We start from the raw sequence: 27,422 nt of genomic DNA on the forward strand, positions 1-27,422 counted from the left end.
GGAGCATAGGGAATTCTAGCTTGATCCTGCTGGCAACATGCTGCATATTCGTCTTGTGCGAGAGAACACAATTTGCATAATGTGGGACCCAGTTCTCTGTGTGGGAACACCCTTCAGGGAACTCAGAATAAGAAGAGCCAGCACTTCTGAGCTCACCATGAAGGAAATCCACAGCTCAGACTTCATTTCCCTGTGATAGGATTTCCCAAATTGACTGAAGAAAATAGATTACATTTTCTGGGAGGCCCCCTGGAGAATGTTTCTGTTTAAGACACACACACACACACACACACACACACACACACACACAATATGTGTATATTTATCTATAGTTTTGTTGGTGGTGATATTTAACAATGACAGAGTTTCAACGAATTTACATGAGGATGACATGTAAGAGCATATTTTAATGCATTTAAGACTTTATCAATTTTTGCTCAAGGGATAATAGAAAAAAGCACCTTTAAGTCTTTACTGCTTAAACCTGTGGCAGAAATAAATTCTAACTACATTATATGCATGAATACAGCATATCCAAGTGCAAATCGGTTGTAAATAGAAAATATTTCAGAAGAGGCCATATGGCTAAAGTGCTCAGCTTCCAATAAATATTACCACAAAACACAGAGGCTTGCAAGAAATACACATTTCAATATTATAAGTAGTTATTTTTTCAGTAAAATATCCACACAATTTGAATTCTTACTTTAGAAAATACTCTCCTTTTACTTTTCTCTTTTTTTAGAATTCATATTGTTTCTTTTAAAACATTATAAGAAACTCTCTAAGATAAGTGCATTTCTAACTAGAAATACAAAAGATTAGATTCACGTGTATACTAGGTTATTTTTTAAAATATGGCAAAAGCACTATTTAAGACATAGTATTACACTTCCTTTAGATAAACTCACATAACTAAACACTGGTGAATAATAAACAGCTTCTAAGCATTCTCGCAAAGATCAAATACTAAGGCAAAAACTGGCAGAAACAACAGACACAGAACTTTCTTTTTGTTGTTGCTGCCATTGTTATTTTACATGCATTGAACGAATGGCCGAGATCTTTGGCGTCTTACTTACTGATGGGTAGAGGTAACCTTCTCCATTCATGGCTATATACAACCCTGTTTTCACTCCCTGGATGGCAACAACACGTAGTCCCACTGGTATGAGGTTGAAGAGTGCTGTGAAGATAAACATTGTCTATCATGAATGGGCAGGAAGAAGCAGGGCAGAGTGTAATTTTTTCTTTCTGATTTATTTTATTTAAGAAACATCATCTTTGCCAATACTTTCTAGAAATTCCAATTAAATAACTTATATTTCGCTTTATAAGTAAGAAGTTTCTGCTATGGGTAAAATGAGTACTTCAGCTTCAGCCTTTAAATGTGAGCAGTCTTGCTGACAGCATTCTGAAGGGCTGATGTGACAATAAACAGAAACAAGCCTGTAATCGTGCCTCTAGAAACACTGTCTCTGACACCATTAGATACCAAAAGAAATCAACTGTGAAGTCTCTCAAAGAGCAGAATTTTAAAAGTCCAAGTTGAGTGTTTATTCTAACCCTTCGCACAGAAGGTGTGATTTGTCATTGCAATGAGGTCAGGCCAGAAGTTAAACAGGTGATTCCAAAACTAAATGACGGTGGTAGAACCAATATGATATGCCAGTGAAGCCAGGAAAAGATGTGCACCTGCCAAGGAGCTAAATTTAGAAAGAACTAATCAAAACTGAATGGCATGCAAATGTCAGAGAGGCTACTCATTTATGTTTCCATGTTTTGTTTCTTCTCTGTTGATAAAATGTTAGAAGCATTTTATATATTTTTGCATAGTGCAGATAGCAACCTTATAACATTAAAAAAACTTAATATCCCTTTAATGTATTTCCATGGCAGTCTGCATGTTGAATGTTTAGTAGGTTTTCTAGCATCAGTCTTAGAGATAACTGCTTGATGATTTTGGAGATTTTATTATAGATACATTTGTAAGAGAACTATTAATTATTTACAGTGAGGTTATCTGCTGCTACTCAAGTCCTTCTTAACTAAGTCTAATTCTAAGCAGGACAGAACAGGAAATGAAAGTACTAAAATAGTGATGTAAACGTGTAAGTACAGTATCCAAACTCAGGCTCTCAACTGTATTGCACAAAACCAAGTCATTTGAAAAATGTGGGCAATTTGGACTTCATTCCAAGGGTCTAAGTAGTACATAATTTAAAACAAACTTTACAAATTGTGTTATATTTAATTCTCAGGGACAGGTTTCCTCCTAATAGGTTGAAGAAAATTACACCCTCTCTTCTGATTATTACATGCTACTGTTTTCAAGATCCCAAGATGTCTGTGCTACACAAATATAAAAGGAAAACCTCAGGCCAGAGCCATGAATATTATCCCTGGAAAAATACTCAGGGGCATCTATGGTTAGTCGGATATTAGTTTCACTACGTAAACTAATATCAGATTTTCTGCTATAGGATTTTAGGGGATTATGTTATTCTTATGAAAGAATTAGTTTTTTTTCCTCATTTCCATTATTTAATATTAAATATAGATGTGGAGTTGTTGAGTACAGCTACCTGTGCCATTTGGCGACTCTCAGTATTCCTTCTTGGTGGGAGATGGCTATATTCACTCTTGTTTAGAACACCTGAACTGTACCATCTCCCCTTACATCTTGAAAGAATGGGCACCATAGAATAATTCCTGATTTATACACAAAATTTTGGAGGGAAAACCATAATCATATGACTGTCCATGCAAGGTACACTAACCTAATCAATTCAAATTTAATTATTCTAACTTTCCTCTTCTAACTTTCACACACTCAGAATGATATTTGTAGGTGCCACATATTTTATATAGTCCAGGTAGTATAATTTTAGAAAACAAATAGATCATGAATTCACCAAAATGATGTGGTTATGGGAAACATAAAAATTATATAAGATAGTTTAAAATGATCATACTGAAAAAATACTAGTGTTTTTCCCTTGTGTTTTGGTTGGGACCTGAATTATAAAATACAAGGTATTGGCCAGGCGTGGTGGCTCACTCCTGTAATCCCAGCACTTCGGGAAGCCGAGGCGGGTGGATCACCTGAGGTCAGGAGTTCGAGACCAGCCTGACCAACATGGTGAAACCTCGTCTCTACTAAAAATACAAAATTAGCCAGGCGTGGTGGGGCATGCCTGTAATCCCAGCTACTCAGGAGGCTGAGGCAGGAGAATTGCTTGAACCTGGGAGGTGAAGGTTGCAGTGAGCCTAGATCACGCCACTGCACTTTAGCCTGCGCAATGAGCGAAACTTCATCTCAAAAATAAATAAATAAATAAATAAATAAATAAATAAATAAAACAAGGTATTATAATTTACAGAATGATAGTGGAAAGTGAATGCTTACGTACACTAAAATGTGGAGAACCTTTCAGAGCTGGCCATGATGGAACCGGTACTAGTTAAAAACACAGATACCCACATTAATTGAGATATAATTTTATTTCTCCACTCTCTTTGCTTCTTACATATTTATAAGGCAATGTCACAAAGCCTAGGGGAGTAAGAATAATGGAGATGTTTTCGTGACTTTGTTCATTCATGGAACATTCTAGTTCTTCATATAACAGTGATTTTCAACTCTGGCTGCACATTAAAACTAGCTGTGTTCATAACATAGAATGGCCAGGCTCAACCCCATACCTATTAAATCACAATCTTTGGGAACGGGTTTAGGACATAAGGAATTTTTTTGAAAAGCTCCTCAAATAACCCTAATATACAACTAAGGACGGTGAGAACTGCCGTCCTAAATCCTGTGGGGTGGTGTCCACTGAGTGATTGAACTATTTTACACATCAAGTTACCAGGTTGAGCATTTCTAAGGTGAGAGGGACTTTTGAGGTTTTAACATTACCATAGTTAATAGTGTATTGATATCTGTAGAGTCCTATTCTGCTTGTAGTAGCTATTGTCTGTCAGTAGGAACAATGAAGTTTAAGAGCACAGAAAAAATCCATGGCATCCCCAAAAGCAAACTGGGGGGAAAGAAAACTCACCCACTAATAAAGTACCGTAGTTCATGGGGATGCTGACATTTAGAAGAACTTTAAATGAGAGTGGTAATGAGGTTACCTAGGTGCTCACTTCCTTTTGTGAAAGATCTTTCCATTATTATGGTAGTCAATAATAAAGCAGTTGACTTGCTACAGTATTTTCTCCACCAGAACCATTTACCCATCATCCATGATTTTTGTGCTACTCTTCCTTCCCAGAGATCTACAGATATTAGACTGGAAACCCCTGGAGAACAGGGGCACCAACGTTTGCCTACCAGTGGGCCTTTTTCCCCTCTTCTTAATTCATCTGAAATTTTTAACAAAGGCAGTTTAGCAGGATGGTTCTGTCTTTTTCTCATTCTAAATATCCATATTTAGTGTGGGAAATGTACTGAACTCAATTCATGAAGACACGAAAGTTCAAGCCCTCAATTTTGTTATTTAGTGACTTTTACAGTGCTATCTGGGTGAGTTTTCGGTTTTTTTTAAATTATTTTTGCTAGTTATGGATAACTAACCCATGGTTTGTATTCAGGGAGTCATAAAAAATGGAAACATGTTTATGAATGATTATTCACAATGTTTATGTTCAGTATGTTTATGAATGATTATTCATAAACATGTTTCCATTTTTTATAACTCCCTGAATACAAACCATGGGTTGGTTATTCATAACTAGGAAACTATATGATTATTACATCACCTCTGTCCTCACAACAAAAGAGCTGTACTCTAAGTAGGACCTGACAGCCTTCTAAAGCACATTCCTATTTTTAAAGAATTTTTCAGTGCTTACATTTTTCATAAGATTCATGAGACTATTGAAATGAACCAGAGAAAAGAAAATGTCTTTAAATTCATCCTAAGAAACAGCGTTTTGCAATTTACATAGGCCAGAGGACATAAAAATGAAGTTAATTAGTAATTTCCATTACTTTTATAAATCTGCTACGATTCTGCCAATTGTATTAAATTTTATAGTCATATAATTTGTAGAACCTTTTGAGGAGGGAATATTGATTTTACCCACTGTTTTTCTTTATTTCTTTGCAAATGTTGAAATAGTAACAAAACTAAACTAACTGGCTTACAGTGCACTTGAAATGCAACATAATGTCTCAGAAAAGCTGTGGACCAGAACTTTGCACAGGAATTTGAGCCCCTCGAGTGTGGGCATTATGATTTTCTTCTGATTTGCTTTTACAAAGGGGATCCTGTTTCATCTTTCTTCTCAGGACTGTGTCTCACTAGCATTTAGAGTGTCAGAAGAAATTTCAAGATTTGTTCTGAGTTTTTGCTCCTTCTACTGCAGATACAGAAGAAAAAAAAAACCATATATTTACAGAACAGAAGGTGGAGTGTTTTTTAGTATCTCAGCTTTCCAGTTTAGTCTTTAAAATTATTCAGATAACCAGACCTGTATGTGTGCACATAATAAATCTGCACTTCCATATTTAGAAAGTGCTTATTCAATTCTGAAGCAGTATGCTTTTAAAAGGCAATGTCTAATACACACTTCTCAAAATAATATTGATTCCTATCATTAAAGGTAACCAATTTTGTTGGCTCTGCAAAAATTATACAAAGAAAAAATGCTAGAGGAAAAACACATAAAACCTTTGTTTGAGTGAAATTATTTTTCATGTAGTCCAATAAAGCAATATATTTATGAAGCTATGGTGTACGTCCTGTCTTGAAAACTTTTGTCATAAAGTGGATGGCATCAGTCTTTAGTCTGATGACTCTTTCAGAGTGTCATAGCTCACCTAGCGATCAGAGTTATGGGAAACTAGCTATTACGTTCTAATCCTCCCAGGCCAAACAAAATGAGAGAACATTGAAGACATCAGAAATTATGAATCCCTAAACTTTGTGACCTACACAACAGTAACACGTAAGAGAAAGGAAATGGTTTTTGTCAACAAATGGGTAAGGAGTTAAAGGGGAAAAGAAACTGAGCAGAGATACATGTATTAGCCTGAACCGTAAGAAACTGACATCTTTTGTTGGTCAAAGATTGTCAACTATCAATAATCTTTGAAAGTTCAAACTAATAACAAAAGCTGCAAAAGTAAATGTTTGGCATAAAACGCCTCCTCCCTCTTTCTTCTGTAGCTGAATTGTTTTACCTTCTCTTTTCCTATATCAAAAAGGAAATAAAGTAAAAATAAACCAATAAACAAACATAAAAGGGAAAAATTTTAAAACAAAAAAGAGTGATATGAGACACAAAGAGAGTAAAGAGATTAGAAATTGACAAGGAGGACAATGTAGATATACACAACAATTGAAAAGGAATTGAAGAAAAAATAAAAAGTGAAGCAATGCGCAAAATACAAAAAGTGAACACAATGGCTGGAAAAATAATGATATTTCACATGGCAAAACGACATGTAAAAATAACCTATTTTGTATCACTAACTACTGCCAGAATCAGTGTTACTGGCAATTTGATCACTGGAATTTAAAAAAGGAAGTGCTGAATTTTAAATTGAGCTGATAAAAATAAATAAAATAAAAATAAAAAAGGAATTGCCTTCTGATTTGATTATGTGTATTATTCAAACCCTCACTTCTTTTCATGGAATGGTGTTTATATGTGAAGAATAAGACATACATTAATGAAAAAATTCATATCTATTTTTGATCCACCGATAATGTTTCTTATGATTAAGTATTTCTAATAAAAATAGTTTTGCTTTTCACTAACTCCCCCAAACAGTAAAAAGTGTGCTTATTTTGGAACTAATATGCTAAATTAAAAATGAATCAGATGCCAATATAAACAGAAAATGGGAGAGCAAAACACAGACAGTTGAGTAAGGAGAGGCACCAGACGGAGAAATGTTATACATAAAGAAATAGGAAAAAGAACACAGACATTTATACAGCGGAAGATGTGTAGCTTTTTAATTAAAAATGATCACAGATGCAATTCTGTAAACACTTTGCACAATGAATTTCAAAGTACACAACCTTTATGTTTTTTCTATAAGAAAGTTTTTTTTTTGTTAAATGCAAAGAATTTTAAATTATATTTCTATTATGTAAAAAAACAAAACAAAACTATTCCTTGTAGCTTTTGAGTTTCCACAGGCATCGTTAAGAACCTCAGGGCCTGATAAAATAATACATCCAAAGAAAACATGTAATTAATTTTTACCTAAATACACTAGTGTACTTGCTTAACTTTTACAATAATAAGATTAAAAGTAACAGTAATTTTCTGGGTATGATAACTGTCTGAATAAAAAACAAAAATAGTAACATAATCATCTTTAAACCATAGGTTTCTCTGGTTACCCCATTAATATTTTCATCCACGTAGTTTAAATAAAATTGTAAATGGCATCCTAGTGTGTAACATTTGTAAAGATGAACCAACACGACCAAACATTTGCAAATGAATCTTAAAAAGTCATTTAAGTAGCAGTGTATCTTCTACCAACTGTGTGACTGGTGGCCTGAGGTTGTCACTTACTAGAATTAGTGCTGTCATCCTTGGTTCCATCGAGAGCTCCATCGGGGTGCATTTGCAAGTAGTAGCCTTGCCTGCAATATAACCTGGTCACTATACCCTTGAGCTGGGGATCTGAAAGGCAAACATAGTTATCATAAGCCTCACAATGTGTCACCATAGTTTCCTTTATCTTTTCTGTTTCTCTTTCTTTTTTCAGAAGAGGACATTTTATACAAGTAGCATATTTTATTTTGTCTCTCAGATTCTTCTGTGTTTTATCAAACCTGCAGTATTCTATTTATAGAAGGTAAAGGAAATGCAGTAGTAAGCCACAGAAACAGGCTGTTTTATAAAACTGGTATATGCATATTTAAATTATTAATTAAAACTATTAAACTAATTAAGTTGTCAGTTTAATTATTAGTTTAAACTATAAACGAATTATTATAAACAATATTATCATTCATGATGGCAGGACAAGAATTTTGCAAACTAGTGACTCTCAGAAATTTTATTAAAAGGTTTTTTAATGGAGTTCTCCTTTTACTTAAGTTGACAAGTATTCCCAAAATTAAAAACAAACAAAACAAAAAATACCTATATTTTAAAAACATTCATACTAACATATGATACATATTCTTAGGAAAAGCCCCAATTTGGAGAAAACCCCTGGATGTTCGAAGGGTCATTGTTACTTCCATGGAATTATCTGTGCTGCTTAGACATATTCACAGGAAAACGGAAAACTCTACTTGTCAGCTCAGGGGAAACACAGCAAACCCACGCATATGAGGTCAGCTCTGAGGCAATCAAATAGAGAAATTAGACAAATTAAACTGATAAACTCATTAACTTGTATAACTAAAAAGGACAGTCAAGTTATACAATATGAAATCTGATTCTTTGTCAACGGGCATTGAGATAGAGGGCAGTGGAAGTTTATTTAAACAAAAAGGGAAATCATGCGGTAATAGATCCTCATTTGATGATTCATTGAAAAGACATCCACTCTAGTAATCCAGTGCTTCACAAAGAGTCAGTTGTACCTTTGAAAACAAATATTTGCATGTGGTTTTGCAAAAGCCATCCCCATCTCAGGGATAGATTGGATGTGGGACATCATAATCTTCACCATGGCAACTGGCATCTCTCCACAACAGCTGAATGGGCCATGCTAATGCAATCCGCTGTTGAAACAGTTGGACGTTACTGAGTAATGAAACCTAGCACCTTATAATCAATAGAAAAATTGTGGTCTTGCAAATAGGTGAAGACAAAAAAATTTTTTTGAGAGCTATCCTTTTAGTCCTGAAGAAATTACAAAGAATTTCAGTATCTATTTCCATGCACATCATTTAAAACTGATCATTTGAGACGTGACTCCATTGTACATAGACTTGCTTCATAGATGGTATAATATTGGAAAAATCCTTTTGGAAAATAATGCATGAACAGCAGATCATCACAACATCAGTGTGACTAGCTGTATTAGAATATGAAAGCTTTTAAAAAAGTAGGATTTTAAAAATTAATATCTAAGTGATTATTGCATTGCATTACATATGTTCCTTATTCTGTAGTATATAACTTCCCAAATCACATAATTCTAAGATATGCACTAGTGGAAAAAAATACTATTGTGCCTAAGTCTGCCCATCACCTGGAAGTCCTGACTGGGCTAAGTACTAAAGACTTCTTCCTTAGTTTTGCTGTGTTTTATTTATGCTCTTCACTGAAAATATGTAGCATGGAAAAGAAGAGAATAAAAGCAAAAAGAGTTAAAAACATGAAAAAGAGAATTTTTTATTATTCTCTTGTCAAGAAAAAAATAATGAGAATATTAGTGATTTACAATTTTTCTGTAAAACTTTTATGTTCTGACATCACTTATTCCTAAGCAATCTCCTATTTGAGCTACTATGTCTTCTGGAGTTGAATTAACTAGATCAGGCGAGGCAGTGAGAACCCACCAACCCACCCACTCACACGCGCCCTCATGCTTACACAGAGAGATTTGGGATTATGCCTCATTTTGGGTGAGGGAGCACAAATAAAATGTAAAATTATGTTTTTCTCCTTTAACTTCAAGAAAATACAACCAAATTGATTTTGATTCATCTGGTTACATATTGTTTGATGTTTTTCCTTTTTAGAAATCATAACGCCATTGATTTTATTCTTCTCAGGTGCCAGGCATTATTAGAAGCACATTCTATTATTAACTCTTGGATCCTCACCATTACCTTACTTAATAGAAGCCCACTTGGAGGATGAAGAAATCGAGACACAGAGCAATTAAGTAGTGATAATATGACAAAGGGCACATAACCAGTAAGTTAACAGCTGGAATCTGATCACTCAGCTCTGGACCCTGCCCACTTAACTGCTACCTGATGCAGCCTGTACAAGCGGAATAATTGAACTAAAATGTCTTCAACACTAAAAATAAAATGCAAATCAAATCTGTTTAAAAAACCAAAACCAACTTGTATTTTGAAGATTAACTGCCACTGTGTCTAAACCCAAATCCTGCTAGCCAGAGCTGAATTTGTGATTACAAAGCAGTAACACAAAGGTTAGAAAGGATCAAAGATCTTGAAAAACCTCTTCTCAGATCCATCTCACTTTTCCATTGGCCACATTTCCAATACATCTCTGCCCCATTAAAACCTTACCAAAATTGCTAGTTCAGTACTATAAGTTTAAAACAAATGGGTTGCTCAATTCCTTTTGATGCATCTTCGGCATCTCTCGCTGTTTTTCTTTTTTTCTATTTTCACTGCCAGCCCCTCATTACCTCTCTTAGGTGGTCTTCCCACCTGCAGTTTTCCTTTTCAAATCCTTCATGTCTGGAAATATGCAGTGACTCTTCACCATCCACTGAGTTACGTATGCACCTTACCGCAGTAAGGCCCTATCTTATCTGATGGCTCTGCTCACTATAGCCCTTATCCATCCCCTGCAAGTAGCCTCACCTGGGTCACTGTGGGTTACCTACAAATATTCCATAATTTCCCACATCTATCCTGTTCCCTTAACCTTATCTGTCTCAAATATGGCCACCTGCATTAAAATGCCCCTTTGCACATCTGTGTAGGCATGCACCCACATGCACACACCTTTGCAGAGCTGCCTCCTTTTCCTCCTCCCCACTCTGGTTCTATCAACACGTCCATTTCCTCAAGAGCACTGTCCTGAAACTTCAGATGACATCAAATTCTTCCTTTGGACAATTTTATGGTAATTTTATGGTATCATAGGTGAATGTGTAGCAATTTATGTGTTCCTGGTTAAGTAGATTTATAAGTTATATTATCTAGTTTACCTAAAGTTAGAATAGTTTAGGGGGGAAAATCCCATAGAGAGAATAAGGATTAGAGATGATACGAATAAAATAAGCTAAAATAAACACAAAACAGATAACAAAGATGAGATTTTTCTCTTACATGGATTTTGTGGTTAAAAACAAGTATAGAAACTAGTAACAAAAACAAATGGTGGTCTATTGAAATCTAACATGAAATTAGCCAAAAGAGTTTGAAAATGTAAAGACAATCTGAAATATAGTTACCATGATAAAAAATGAAACTTCATCCTAAATGCACATACCTTCAGATATAAAAGTGTGGAAATATTACATGTGTGAGACAAACATGTCTTAATGTAATATGTAAAAATACATGTAATATGTAAAAAAATGCTCATTTTTTTCAATAAACTGATAGAATAAGAAGGCTTGCATGATATTTTTCTAGTAAACGTTAAATATAAGGCCTACAAGAACAAGTATTTTTGTTTTAAATACTGATGTATCCCAAAGTCTTACAATACAGGTTCCCAATGAATAATTGAAAAATAAATATCTAAAGTCCTACACCTATATTTTAGCTAGCCATGCAAAAATGCAAAATACTTTTTAACTCATAAAATTATTAGTTCTTTATTCTCTTCTGAAACGTTCGTGTTCAGAATACCTACTCTGCTTAAGAAAATATAAAAACTTAGAATCTCTTCTTTGCCTGTCTTAATTCCCCTCTTCCTCCAGTTTTGTCTTTTATTTTCTATTTAGTGTGCCTGATAATTTTACTAAAAACGTTTTGAAGATACTCCTTGCACAAAACTCTGTGCTAACAATGATCTGTGATATTAATTAAAATAGAAATAATGAAAACTAATGTGCATACATATCAAGAAAAAAAAGACGTTTCATAATGTATTACCCTCAACACTCAGAACTGAAAGAAATGCAAATCAGTCCGACTGCCTTCAGATTCAGGGGAAAAATACACAACATTTTTAATTAAAACACTCATTCTCTTAGAAATGAGTTCAATTAAATTAAACACCGTCATAAATGGTTTTCATGCAATGGGAAGACTGGCGAAAGAAGAATCAGGATAACCAATCAAATGGTGTACTTATTTTAAATTACGATTTAAATGGAAAAATGTACACTATGACATATGTTTTTCTGTAGCAAATACATTAATGTATATACATCATACGAACTATGTTTATATACACATGAATCTCAGTACTAATTGGTTATCAGTGTAGGTTCTTAAACGTAGGTTCTCTTCTATTAGCTATGGAAAAAATCACACGTTTTTATAGGGTAAAAACAACTTTTGTAATATACATTTTTGCAGAAAAAAATGTGGCAGATCTAATTAGATTTTGGCACTCCCAGTAGCAGAAAATAGTATTTGAATAATTTGCTTAAAGATATATATTATCATATAATTCAACCACAAAAATAAACTGTGTCCAGGAACTTTTCCAAAGGACTGAGAAAATAAAGGTGGGATAGGGACACTAAGGAAAATGATAGATAAAATTAAAGGCATGTGAAAATTTGCTATCTTTGTTTATCCCTTAAGATTACATTCAATTTCCTTTATGGATTGACCCAATGCTACCTCGAGAACCCCTTCCCTCTAGGAACCTGGTTCCAGTTACTTCAGAGTGATTACCCAACTCACGGTCCCATTCCAATGTACTATTACGTGTGTTAAATTTTAACACTTCTCCCACAGGCTAGAATAGCTCTCCACCACTTCTCTGCCTATCAGAATCCTATGTCTGCAGGCACTAGAGATAGTATCTGGCATTAAAAACAAACAGGCCAGGCACAGTGGCTCACGCCTGTAATCCCAGCACTTTGGGAGGCTGAGGTGGGCAGATCACCTGAGTTCAGGAGTTCGAGACCAGCCTGACCAACATGGAGAAACCCCATCTCTACTAAAAATACAAAATTAGCCGGGCATGGTGGCACGCGCCTGTAATCCCAGCTACTCTGAAGGCTGAGGCATGAGAATCGCTTGAACCCGGGAGGCAGAGATTGTGGTGAGCTGAGCGCACCATTGCACTCTAGCCTGGGCAACAAGAGCAAAACTCCATCTCAAAAACAAACTAACAACAACAAAAATAAACAAATGAAAACCCCAAACAGCTCTTGCCCTCAAAGAGTTTGCTGTTTATTGAGGAGAGGAAAGAAACTATAATATGGCTTTATATCAATCAGCCATGTGTTAAATTAGCGGGTTTGCATGTCTTTCTGCTCTGCAAATAAATGATAAATCCCTTGATAATTTGCATATTACTCAAAATAACCTATCACGGTGCTTGCCACAGAACAGGTGCTCAACTAGTATCTATTGAACCGAATTCACTTTCTGTTTTGCTTTTTAAAGTGGCTATATATCTATAAATGGTTTTTGAGGCAAAATGAATTTTTTATATTGTATTTAAGAGTTGGAGGGAGGGGGGAGAGAGAGCATTGGGAGATATACCTAATGCTAGATGACGAGTTAGTGGGTGCAGCGCACCAGCATGGCACATGTATACATATGTAACTAACCTGCACAATGTGCACATGTACCCTAAAACTTAAAGTATAATAAAAAAAAAAAGAGTTGGAGAAAAGCATGCTCGAGCTAAAGATAAATGTGGGTTTTGAAACGGAAACACAAATAATTTTAAGCTTTTTCCCCAAAAACTATTGTAGCTAAAACATTTCCTCTAGGTAAAGTATATTAAGAGAATGACTATGGGCAAAGACTTTTCTAGGGGAAAATGTTTGAAGAGATCATTAAAGGGAACGGAGACTGTAAGAATCCTGCTTAATACTTGACCCTTATCTCCAAGGAACAGACTTAACAGGAGTATCTTGGGATTCCTAGCCCAGGGTTGAACGCTCACTAGCTTTTTGAATATCCAGTGTATATAAACTACAGAAGGAAGGAAATCTTTGGAACTCAGAAAAGCACTCTTTCCAACACTATTTTCTAATGAAATTTTGTCATTGCAAAGTTCTAACATATTAGAAACACATTGGAGCTCTCATGGCCCACACAATCCAGAAATGGACAATAAAATGGCCAAAATATCAAATCTATTGTCCCACCTTATTTATTCATCACTTACAAAGATGAATATTTGTATGATAAAACATCGTGTGCTTTGGCCTACTAATTTATTATTTTTAAGTTGTAATTACATATTTTCAAAATTAAATCCTAAATATCAATTATGTAATTGCAAAATACAATCAGCACAATTCTTGTGCATATTTAAGTAAGAAAAGCATGTATCTTTTGGTGATAACATTGGGGATCCAAGTCAATCCATCATTACAATCACATCTAGAAAAAGCTTTCCTGATTCTATACTGTGCCAGGGATTCCTGATTTGTGAATGATTTCATTTGCTCCTTCCCAGAACACAAGCTCACCGGCAAAGAAGCTGTATGCTCTGTCTGAGGTGCTGGTGTGTCGCTCAAGTGCCGTCTGTGGCACTGACAGATGTGGGTGTGTTACTCATCTTCAGACTCCTTGTTAATATGTCAATGACACCAAACACTAAAAGACACTTATGGTACTTTCAGGAACTTTTATGTATCCTTCTATTAACATAAACATTAGTAAGGACTACACTGCCAGCTGAGAGAGTAAATATGTCCCAGATTATGAAGCAAAGAGCATTTTATGTAAGTTCTTAAATGCTATTGTCATCTAAAGAGGGAAATGTGAGATATTTCAGTTTAATTGTTATCTAAATACTATTCTTTTTTTAACTGTAGATACAGTATTATGTTAAATTTAATACACAGATTTAACATATTCAGCTAAAACACTATGAAGAATGATTCACTTCTCCTTTCGGAAACTAGAAATAGGATTCCCTAAATTTAAAGAATCTGAAGAAAAACTGCTGCTTGATTCATTCACAGAATTTTCCACAGCCAGTTAAACCTATAGCAGACCGTATTAATTTGTTCTTCAGCTGTCATTACATTGTCTGAAATACAGAATTAGCATGACAAAAAGTAGGTGTTAAAGAACCAAAGACATCTGTCAAAAAAAAAAGTGCATTTTTATGTAATAAAATTCAGAATCAAAAGCCTTTCAGGGAAAGTTATATTGCATCAGGATATTGAATTAACCATGAAAACAAGAATTACACCAGATGTGCAGTTTTATCTATTTCTTCAGATAAATAGTAGAGCAGTAAACTGGGAACTTTGTCTGAAAAAAATATATTTTCTGTTTTTTTTAATACATTTGCTTTAGAGCCAGGAAGCATTTCTTTAAATGTTTTATGTTAAAAAAATAAGCAGTGGGTGAATTTAAGAAAATAACAGCACATGGCAAGGACTGATCTATTCATCCTCCAGAGTTGAGGCTCATATATTTAAGAAGTAACATTTTGGAGCAAGAATATCACTCATCTTGTCTGTTCATATCTAGAACTATTTAGAGACCTCCACCTAATGGGTAGATAGTTGGAAGTGATAGTGATAAACACTTTAAAGCTACTTCCATTTAAAGAAAGGTGCAAACATCTGAGCTCTGTTCCCTTCTGAGTTTCTTTTCCAGACATTTGTCTTCTAGCTGCTTCTGGGAGGAGATGGGAGTGATAAAAGATTTTTTTTTATTAATAATCCTCTCTACACAATCTCCCGAACAGCACGGGAAGGAGAAGAAAAGAGGTGGCATTCAGAGATACGATACCTATGAATCCAAGTAGACATCTACACTTTTAACCAGACAGGAAAAACATTTAAACCAGATGTTATGTACAGAAAGAAAGAAAAGAATACTCCTGGAAATCAGTGTGAAAATTTCATGAAGGATACTGTAGCATTTGCTCTTGAATTCAGTTGCAACCAGTTATATGCATCTCTAAAACCCAAAGTTTCTGCTTATTTTATCACCAGGAAGTGATGCCTCTTCACCATTTTTATTTATTAAGGCTTAAAATTTTAGAAAGGCAGTTCATAACATCACCTTAACGAATCTTACAGACACATCTATCTCTAGAATTCTGCAACACAGCCACAGAAATACATCATTTTACATCGGAAAACAGGAGGAGAAATCCTTTCTATGTTTTGTTTAAGCATGTTTTCAAATGCCAAGATATTTAACTTGCTCCTTTAGGGGGCATTTATTGTGAATCTACTTTGTTCCAAGCGTTTTGTTAGGAGTTGAGAGGAATTTGCAGCCAAAGCATATTGCTGTCAATTGTCCACATCATCATTAAACCAATAGCATGATGTGAGTCCTAAAACAATGAGCCTGTATAAACAGAAAGGTAATATCCAGTGCTAATGATAACAATAGTAAGAATAATAGCTATCATTTCCTGAGCATACACTTTGGGCCAGAAACGACTCTAAGTGCTCTTTTTAAAAATACTAACTCATTTAATATGCATAGCGACTTTTTGAGCTAGGTAGCATTATTATCCTCACTTTAAAGATAAGAAAATGAGGCCAGGTATGGTGGCTCACACCTGTAATCCCAGCACTTTGGGAGGCAGAGGCTGGCGGATCACCTGAGGTCAGGAGTTCAACACCAGCTTGGCCTACATGGTGAAACTCCATCTCTACTATAAATACAAAAATTAGCCGGGTGTGGTGGCATGTGCCTGTAGTCCCAGCTACTCTGGAGGCTGAAGCAGGAGAATCAATTGAACCTGGGAGGCGGAGGTTGCAGTGAGCCCAGATTGCACCACTGCACTCCAGCCTGGGCAACAGAGTAAGACTCCATCTCAAAAAAAAAAAAAAAAAAAAAAAAATAAGGAAATGGAGGCAGAGAGTCACTACGTGATGTGTCCAAGAGCAACACAAAAAGGAAATGATGGTGTGAATGTGAAAGCCTCTGTGATCTGGCCTCTCACGCTGCCCAGGTACCACTCAGCTCTGCTCTAGGTGGACATCCCAGTGTTCTCAGACCACCCCTGATACAAACACACAGTGAAGGGGCACTGACAAATGAGAGGAGAGTGACAGACAGGGTGGGCCTGGGGAAAACCGTGTAAGAAAATGTTTAATCTGAAGATGATGAAATGTCATTTTCAACAATTTGTGGGGCTGTCACAAAAGCAGGGAATGGAATTATTTAGTTTTGCCTCAGAAGACAGAATTAGGACAAATAAGTAGAGTGACACCAAGATGGAACATAAGTAAGGGCAGTGGTTGCTGTCCCTTTGGTCACTGCTAGATTCCAGGTGCCTAGAACAGAGCCTGTCATATAGTAGGTGCTCAATAAATACATCATTAATATATTAATAAATAAATCCAAAAGGACAATGAAATGTCCAATACTCCTAGCTATCCTGTGTAAGAATCAACTCTCCCACAGAGTAATGTGTTCCCTGTCGCTGAAAGTGTTCAAGAAGTTGGATGGTCATTTGCTACAGGAATTGGGAAGGGAATTGCTGCTTTGAAAAAAATCTTGAGAAAAAACGCATACCTTATTTAAACAGTGGAAATGTATTATTTGAAAAACACTAGTTTAGGATCCCTGTCTCCCTACCTCATCTTGACCAAACACACACACAGACGCATACACACACACACACACACACACACACACACAGAGTAAAGCATGGCAAACGCTGCCCCTTTCTTCTTAGGGGCTTGACTATGAATAATTAGTAAGTGAGGAAGGGTGGACATGAGTGAAGGAATGGAGAGGAGAAAAGGAAACAGTTTCTTATAAAATTGTTAAAAGAAAACAGACAGACCTTGCTTATTAGAGCAAAAGTTTAAAAACATGGAAACCTATTGCAGTCAAAAGTTTGAGAATGTTTTGATACTTCATAAAGCAAACTGTGAGATGTGGAGTTGCAGGCAGTCCAGGGCTATTTTAGAGGTAGTTTGAGCTGGAAGAACATTTGCACTAGAGCATGGATTCAACTTTCTTTTCATATTTTTTGTATTTCAGTTGTTTTCTTTCAATTTTAATTTGACTCTATTTCACAAATATAGTTACATAGTCATAGTGTGCTAATTTAACAAGCAATCCCACTGTGTGGACGTGTTTTCAGGGTGGAGGGTGGGAGGGAGGAAGAGAAAGAGGCGAGGTGATTCAGAAACAGATCCTCTTTCCACTTTCCCCCAGCTCTCCCAAATGTACATTTAAGTCCTTCACTTTAATTGGATTTATGGTTTGTAGCTTTGGCATCAGAGCCATACTTTTAATTTCTAAAAAAAGAAAATGCTGGGAAAGGCACTACTCAGCGCACATTTTGGCACACTCCTTTCGAATGGCATAGGTAGCCACTGAATTCCTTATCCCTAGGGGTTCTATATTTTTACATTCATGCTTCTTACTCAGTACATGAAGTTTCCCTTTACCCAAAAGCCTTTTTTTGTGTGTGTAACTGATGTGGCACAGGCCTCTGAAAAAAAAAAAACAAACTGCAGGGTCCTGGAGAACCATAGGCCAGAGAAACCTGGAGCTGCAAAGAAGGACAAGATCTGGAAGGTTTGCAGCTAGCACTCAATGAACCAGGTTTCAAATGAATGCCACGAGGAAACTGAAAGGCAAAACTTTAAAATACCACACTCAGGAACACCACCTAACTATCATATTCCCATGCCTGTTTTTGGTTTCCTTTAATTTTATAGTACAGTATTGCAGGGGATAGAAAATCTAATATTTCAAACCAGTTTTAAAATTTCAGGTTAATGCTTCAGGACATGTTTGTGAAAACCAAACAAAAACTCCTCCTTTAATTTCAGCTCTATGAAAAGACAGTGTTAAGATCCAAATCTACTAGGAAGTTTAAGGTATTTTCTTCCTTAAAACATTTACAGCTTTATGTGGCCATCAGGTTGGATTACATGGAAAACAGCTCAGCATCAAAAAACACTTTATAGTAATTTATATGATGTCACTGGCCAAGGAAGATGATCATCCTTTAGAAGTAACTATAAAAATGCTTGCTATGAAGAACAAGCTAGAGGCATCACACTGCCTGACTTCAAAATATACTACAAAGCCACAGTAACTAACACTGCATGATACTGGCATAAAAACAGACACATAGACCAATGGAACAGAATAGAGAGCCCAGAAATGAATCCACACATTTTTGTTCACAAACTCATTTTTGACAATGGCACCAAGAAAACACCTGGGGAAAAGGACACTTTCTTTAATAAGCAGTGCTAGGAAGACTGGATATCCATATGCAAAACCATAGATCCCCATCTCTCACTATATTAAAAAATCAACTGAAAATGTATTAAAGATTTAAATGTAAGACGTAAGACCTGAAACTTTAAAACTACCAGAAGAAATCATTAAAGAATTTCTCAGGACATTGGTCTGAGCAAGAATTTTGGGGTTAAGACCTCAAAAGTGTAAGCAAGAAAAGCAAATATAGATAAATGGGATTATATCAAGCTGACAAACTTCTGCACAGCAGAGGAAGCCACCAACAGAATGGAGACACAACCTACAGAATGAGAAAATATTTGCCAACTATCTATCTAACAAGGGATTAATAACCAGAATATATAAGAAACTTGAACGATTCAACAACAACAACAAAATAACAAACCCCATTTAAAAATGGACAAAGATCTGAATAGACATTCTTGAAAGAAGACATACAAATAGCCAACAGTTATATTTTTAAAATGTTCAACATCACTAATCACCAGAAAAATGCAAATCAAAGCCACAATGAGATACTATCTCACCCCAGTTGACATGGCTATAATCAAAATGAGGAAAATAACATATGCCGGGGAGGATGCAGAGAAAGGGGAACCCTCATATGCTTTTTGGTGGGAAAGTAAATTAGTACAGCCACTATGGAAAACCGTATGGAGGTTTCTCAAAAAATAAAAAAGGGAACTATCATATGATTCAGCAATCCCACTGCTGGGTATATGAAAAAAAAATCTGTGCTCTCATGTTTGTTGTATCACTCTTCACAACTGCCAGAATATGGGGGTCAATGTCCATCAATGGATGAATGGACAAAGAAAATGTGATGTAAATATATTTCATATATATGTGTATATATATATATATATATACACACACACACACATACACACATGCACATATATAATGGAATTTATATAATATACAATGAAATATTATTCAGCCATACAAATGAGTGAAATCCTTTCATTTGCAGCAACAAGGATGGAACTGGAGGACCTTATGTTAAGTGAAATAAGGCACAGAAAGACAGCTATCTCATGTTCTTGTGGGAGCTAAAATAGTTGATCTCACGGAGATAGCAGAATGGTGGTTTGCAGGGGCTGGGAAGGAGTAGGGGTAAATAATGAAGAAAGGTTGTTTAATGGGCACAAAAATACAGTTAAATAGAAGGAATAAGGTCCAGTATTTGATAGCACATTAGGGTGACTATAGTTAGCAATAATTTATTGTACATTTCAAAATAGCAGGAAGAAAGATTTGGAATGTTCCCCACACAAAGAAATGATAAATGTTTGAGGCAATGGATATCCTAGTTACCCTGATTTGATCATTACACATTGTAGTTATGTATCTAAATATCACATGCCCCAGAAATATGCACAATCATTATGTATCAAACAATTAACAATAAAAATGCTTGCTATAGATACAAATTGTAACATCTGGTCATTTTAATCCAGGTGGTTAGTGGAAAGCTTTGGAGAGAAAGTGAGATGAAATTGAGTCAGAGATGGCCAAGATGTGGATGATAGAATGAAGTACCTTTTTCAGGTAAGGAGATGTCCTCCTGAGAGGAAGTCCAAAGTATTTTCTGAAGACAGATGGGTTTGGAGGCTTTGGGGATAACAGTAGGTGAGGCTGATGGCAGTCTGCAGGCAGCTCTGGGCACGCATGAAACTTAAGCTAAAAGTTTGCACACTGAACATTAGAGAAATAGTAAACATATTTTCTCAGCTTTTTCTCAAGAAGTGACCCATCGGAGTCACATTTTAGAGAACACTGGGAACTGCTGGTAGCGGTAACCTATTCTTCACTCAATAGATGATTGGTAAAATAAATGTTAAAATTTTAACCTGAAAAAGTACTGGACTGTATTTCTAAATTTCTAATTCTGAAATTTTAAGCTTTTCTGTGGAGAATGGTAGCATTTTCTGTGTGCATATACATACACATAAATATATACATGAATGTGTGTGTGTGTGTGTGTGTGTGTGTAAAATTTAAAGTTTGTGCTCAAGAATTGGGAGGCTTTTTAAAAAATTATGTGACTTTAGGTAATTCAATATGATTCCCACTGACATTTCCACAGGGGGCTAATTTAAATAATTTTTAATCAAGCTTACTCTGTTGCCTTATGATGGGAGGATATATAACAAGATCATTAATGGACAATAGCAAAGCTTTAAGTCCCTGTCAACATTTTTCTGAAATGTGTTCATGCAGTTAAATAAATGAGCATCTCCCTGATCAACTCAAAGGCAGACAACTGTAAAGGACCACATGTCTTCAAGATTACCTTCTGACATAGAGCACAACAAAACACTTCTTCAAAGATATAGTTCTTCTTACTTGTGTCTAATGGTGTGAAAGCATCAAAGGGAGTATTATTAAATGAATTGTGTCCCCGTAAAACTCATATGTTGAAGTCTTAACCAGAATGAACTACATTTGCAGACAGGGCCCTTAAAGACATAATGAAGTTAAAATGAGGTCATTAGGTTGGGCCTTAGTCCAATAGGTCTGGTATTCTTATAGAAGAGGAGATTAGGACCTCAGACAACTACAGATAAAAGACCACAGGTAGACCCAGGGTGAAGACAGCATCTACAAGCCAAGGAGAGAGGCCTCAGGAGAAATCAAGCATGCCAGTGCCTTGATCTTGACCTTGCAGCTTTCAGAACTGTGAGAAACACATTTCTGTTATTGAAGCCACCAAGTCTGTGATACTTTGTTAAGGTAGCCCCAGCAGACTAATACAGGAATTGCCATTAAAAAAAAATAAAGTTCAACTGCCACATTCACCGATTTAGAGACAAAACAGGCTTCACTTCAGAGGACTATGTAGCTAACTATGAGAAAAATCTGAGTTGTAGCACCCGGCTCCCAGGATAGTTTTTGCCTTTTCTCATTCACTAAAGTATTTGAAGAAAGGAATTTGATATTCACTTTCTGTCTCAACATTTAAGTACTATGATATGTTTTCTAGATTTTTAAGTTTAATGGAATTGTAGAGCTATTTTATGGCCCTGATTTTACTCATGTGAAATATAAATAAATGAAAAAAAATAACCAGACATATTTATAAACCCACGTCTGAAGAAATCCATCCATCTCCACATTGGGAAATAGATTGCAAACCACTCATCAAAGCAAAACGTCAAGCTGATGTTTTGTCAGATAAAAGAAAGAGCAAGGGAACTTTACTATGTACTTTTTAACCCAGAAACTTCTAACATACATTATTTCCATCTGAAACCTACCCCATGTAATACATGAAGAAAATCTGCATCTGAGAACGTGCATCATCTGCTTAGTATTGTCTGGTTAATGAGAGAGAGAGAGTTGACTCCAACCTCTACATGTTTCAGGCTCTGAGAGCGCTTTGCAGTGCTACTTAGCCTACACTCATGCATTTTTATCATATTCATCTTTATTCAAATGATTTCCTATGACTCTACACCTGTCAAAACACTGCCCTATATCAAGGCTTAGCTTAAATATCCCCGTTTATGAAATAGTTTCTAATCTCTCCTGTCAAGAACCAGTCTTTGTGTTCCCTAATTATGATATTGTACCAAACCATCTTTGCTGAGTTCTAAAATTCAGTTCCTTTAAACAATACAAAAGCAAAAACAAAACAAAACAAAACAAAAGACATAGCTCCTTTAGACTAAAAAGTGTAATAGTTCAGTTCTGATATAATTTTTAACTTATGCGAGGGCTTCAGTACTAGATAGGAACAACTGCTTTTCTGCATATTTCAGAGCCTTGCTGAGGAGGTTTGGGTGCTTTTGTCTCATGACTTTCTTTCTTTCTTAAGCAGTCCACACCTGTAGCACACCTCTAAGTTTAATACGTGAAAAGCATTTCCTGTCTTACCTGAAAAAAAAAAACAACATTGTTCTTGGAAAACGGACTAACGCTGACTGCCCAGGACTTGTAAAAACCTTTCTGTCTGCTTTGCTCTGCAGTGTGCCAGGGAGAACCATTTGGGGACCTCTGTTCCTCTAAGTCCCTCCAGGAAAATGAAATCTATAGCTCCTAAGGTCATCCCAGAAAAGCAGAACTTTAAATAAAAATCCTCAGATCTCGGCAAGAACAGCAGAAAATAGGTTACAACAATATGGGGTGTATCCACAATGCTCTACTCTCACACAACCTCCATGTGGAAACAAAATGTTTCCCAGTCAAGGAGCAGAATTTACGCTTCTGTACGTTCATGGAAGCAGACAGGTCAAGGGGTCCTGTAGCTGCGCATTACCTTGGCGATGCCACACACAGCAAGATGTCCAGGCCCAGAGCCACATGTACTTCTGCCTGCCTTGCTCAGACATCTGCAGCACTGACTCCGGATAAGACGGGATTGGGGGTGGAGGAGGAAAGAACTTGAGTAGGGGCAAAGGTGGAGCCAGTTACCCTCTCACCAGCTCCCTGAGTTGGATAAGGTGCCTTACCTTTCAAGAGCCTTTTTTTTTTCTTATTGATAAGAAGACAAGGGGAATAATGTCTACCCCATCAAGGTAGGATCATCAAGATCCAGTGGATGGTGGTTTCAGAACTGTTATCTGGCCCTTAGTGGAGGCTAAGCCGAGGTTAAAACTTTTTCTTCTTTTGCTATTTATTTTCACTGTACCTTTTACAGGAAATTAAGTTTGAATTCATAATTCACATCTTCTGTGAAACTGGCAACAATAATACAGAGAGGTGAGTATTTTGTGTGAGGAGACCCACTACCCTCTGCTTTGTACCTCTTCTTCTGTAAGAGCTCCTGTAGTCCAGTTACCTTGTTCCAAATGCCTGGGCCCTCACATCACATTGGCCTTCCCTGTCTCCAGTTGTGAGGAATATAACTCAATTCCAGATTTGCCCTCTGGAGATGGGCCCTTTGCTCTCAGCGTTCAGATAGTGCCATCCCAGAATACTTTATAGCCGCCACCTTGCAAAAAGCAACCTAATGCCTAGTCGTAATACAAGAATGCATCCTTCTCTTTCTGGTCCTCATAGTCTGCTCTGTATCTTCCCATATGCAGTCACCATGCTGGTTGTAATAACAACAGTAATAAGAATGACAGTCATCATTTAGCCATTATTCACTGTGTCAAACACACTACTAAGAATTTTATAAACATTAATTGACATCATCCTTTGAAAACCATGCAAATCTATTATTAATGCACTAATTTTATTTATGTAAATACACAAATCTATATATGTATTTCTATATATATACATACATACATAAATATACATATGTATACACACATATATAAATATACATATAAAATTAGAAACTTAACCCAATCAGAAATTTGACAATGTTCACACAGTTAGAAAGTTGTAAATCTAGGTTTTTGATCCAAGCTGCTGAATGTAGTAGTAAATAATCACGCAGTTTTAATTTATTCCACCAATCACAGAGAGAACTTCTGATACATGCTTCAGTTGGAGAATATCAGAAATAGAGAAAGAAGTTGAGAGGTGAGAGCTCTATAAATAAATACAGAGAATGAGAGTGTGCATGTTAGAGGTAAGAAGATGTGACATAGCAAAAAACAAGAAAAGCTATCCAATTACTTGGCAGACTTACAGGAGAATTGATAAGATTACCAACAGCTAATTTTCAAGATGTCTAGAGTTTGCATAGCAAGGAAAATAAAATAATAGGGAATTGAACACAACACAATCCAAAGATGCAAAAGAAGCAAGTTTTCAATTTTTTTTGATTATTTAAAAATGTGTCCCTTATCTAAACTCTTAATTTTCCCCTAAGGAAAAGTGCCTTATATTACCTAAAACATTTTTGTTATGAAGATTTCCATGTAGGTTCCCACTGTACATTCTTTGAAAAGTGTTTTAGAAACAAACAAACAAAAATAGGCCTCAGCCTTATTGTTTACCATTTAGCCATATATATTATTTGGGCATCAGAAAGGCCTAGTAAAAGCTAATTAAGATCAAAACATTCTTAACTTGATAATTCCTTTAACAGCAGAGAGGAAATCCCTGGGCCCTGTAATTACATAGGCCATTGAACATGTGAAGTAAAAGGAATTAAGCTTGTTATGACTCACTACCAAGTCCCCAAAATACCCCAAACCCAGTGTTATATGGCTAAAGGGAAAATGAATTTGCAGAAAACAAGGAGGTAGTTTGTCCCATATTCATCCTAAAATCTCCAGGAACAAAATCTAACATTTGACAGTAGGCTGGCCTCCCCACAGTGTGCTGGGAAAACAGTGGGGTTCAGTTGCCAATTAGCTATGTGGTTTAATGTAAGTCATAGCCTCTTGAATTTCTCTGAAAGGTGGACATAACCATATCTGGCCAAATAACAGCACAGGATGCTGTATGAATCTCAAATGTTATTTTAGATAAGAAAGTAGCATCACCACGGAATGAGGATGGAAAAGATGGCCAAGTGTCCAAATCTTGGGAGGTCTGTTAATTATATAAAAAATGAATTGCATCCTAAGAATATTTGAGGTCAGTAGATTAAAGCAGGCAGTGGCAAGATCATATGTAGACAGGTGAACTATCACTCTGGTCACTGGATGTTGGGTATGATGCATGCAGTTAAGATGCCATACCCATGACCCTGCAATAGATGCCAGATCCTTTCTCAGAGGCTGGACAGTGACAAGGACTTAATTGTGAGAGTAATGTGGGAGGCAGGATGGTAGGATTTTAACAGAGGCTTGCTCTCTGCGTGGGCTGCCTGCTATTGAAAGCCAGTCTCTGCACCTTTTCAAATGGCTAGTTCCAATTCACCCTGTCATCACCTCTCTGTCCGTGATTGCCTCTGGCAGGGTTTTCCTGCTCCTGAACCTTGAGCTGCATGAAGTCAGCCTGGGTTGTACCATCACAATATTCTGCAGCCCAGTGCTGCTATGGCATTAACCATGATGTATTGTGATTATGTGTCCATGTGATTGCTTTGCTGTGGTGGAGAGAACAATGGCTCCCTGAAAGCACCTACATTCTTATACCTGAAGTGTGTGACTGTGTTACATGACATGGCAAAAGGGCCTTTGCATACAAGATTAAGTTAGGGACTGTGGCATGGTGAGATTATCCTGGATTATTTGGGTGTGTCCAGTGTAATAACAGGGTCCTTAAAAGGAGAGTGGAAGGGAGAGGTGACTATTAAGTAATTATCAGAAAAATGCAACATTGTTGACCTTGAAGTTCAAGGAAAGTGCCACGTGATAAGGAATGTAGATGGCCTCTAGAAATGGAAGAAGGCAAAGAAATGGATTCTTTTCTAGAGCTTCCAAAAAGGATCAGAGCCCTACTGACAAGTCAATTTTAGCCTGGCGAGATCCCCGTCAGAATTTTAGCCTACAGAACTATAAGATAATCAGTTTATGTTCTTTCAAGCCATTAAGTTTGTAATGACTTATTGTTACAGCAGTGAGAAACCAATACACCTGACAAGATTCTTAACATCTCATGGGGAGGGTCTGTGTTTTCTTTGACTCCCAGAGGCATCATAAGGCAGGTCCTCTGTGTTAGTGAAAGTGCTTTCACTAAACACAACAGCTCAGCCCAACCTTTCCTGGCTTTTTTTTTTTCCACACTTTTTATCTTGCAGAGATATGGAAAGATATTTAAGAAAGAGTGACAATAATATCAGGCTTCTTTTGCATTTGGAATAGCCCTTTAGAGTTTTACAGGTGATTTCATATACCTTAACTCATTTGAGATTTAACAACTCCTGCTAAGATTGGATTGTATCTACATTATGATTAAAATAACTTACAAATATACAAATATGGAAGAGAAGATAGAAAAATGAAAATGGTTAGGTGAGAGAAAAGGTAAAGCTTTAAATTCACCTTTGTGTGATTATTGTCATGATACTTTGTTTAGCTTGCTGGTGCTTCTAATTGAAGAAACACCACCTGTATAGGCCACAGACACAAAATATTAGCAGTAGATAGCATCTCAGGAATTATCTATTAGTCCAATGAACTCCCCCAGTCAGGGCAACTGACTGAGACTTATCCTTGTCCTAAGTACAAAGAAGCAGTCTCAGAAACACAAAGTCCTGCCCCACACCCAGCGCTACAGCTGCGAAGTTGACAAAGAAATTTCCGCTCCCATTTTAACCTACTATTTCTGCCAAGAGGCTCTTTATAGCATGTTATATTGCTTAACATATACCCACTGACAGATTTCATTGGTAATTAATGTAGAGTGAGCATCAGATGTGAAACTGAGCTTCTCTAGCTTCCTATCATGGTTTGGGACATATAATAAGATTTTCCTTTACTGTAAGATTAAAGAAAAAAAGAAGGAGGGAAGGTGAGGAGAAATCTACTTAATAGCAATGGTGTCAGTAATTGAAACTGACAAAGATATTGTTGCTCTTTATTAGTCACCTTCAACTTTGCCTTTCCAGCACAATTTGCATTTGCATCGAGAAGCATA

General features: G+C 36.2%; 1 protein-coding gene across 5 annotated transcripts in view; it reads right to left on the bottom strand.

Annotated features, from left to right (window-relative positions):
• Positions 1 to 27,422, bottom strand: part of FGF14 (fibroblast growth factor 14) — a 679,448-nt gene that overhangs the window by 144,201 nt on the left and 507,825 nt on the right. For all 5 annotated transcript variants that reach the window (XM_019039720.4, XM_019039722.4, XM_055360682.2 and 2 more), the window contains 2 exons: positions 7,543 to 7,653; positions 1,083 to 1,186 (listed from right to left, as the gene is read on the bottom strand). In XM_019039720.4, the coding sequence (XP_018895265.1) occupies positions 1,083 to 1,186; positions 7,543 to 7,653 (215 nt within the window). The remainder of the gene's footprint in view (positions 1 to 1,082; positions 1,187 to 7,542; positions 7,654 to 27,422) is intronic.

Source organism: Gorilla gorilla, chromosome 14, assembly GCF_029281585.2.
Source record: "Gorilla gorilla gorilla isolate KB3781 chromosome 14, NHGRI_mGorGor1-v2.1_pri, whole genome shotgun sequence".
Classification (NCBI taxonomy): Eukaryota; Metazoa; Chordata; class Mammalia; order Primates; family Hominidae; genus Gorilla; species Gorilla gorilla.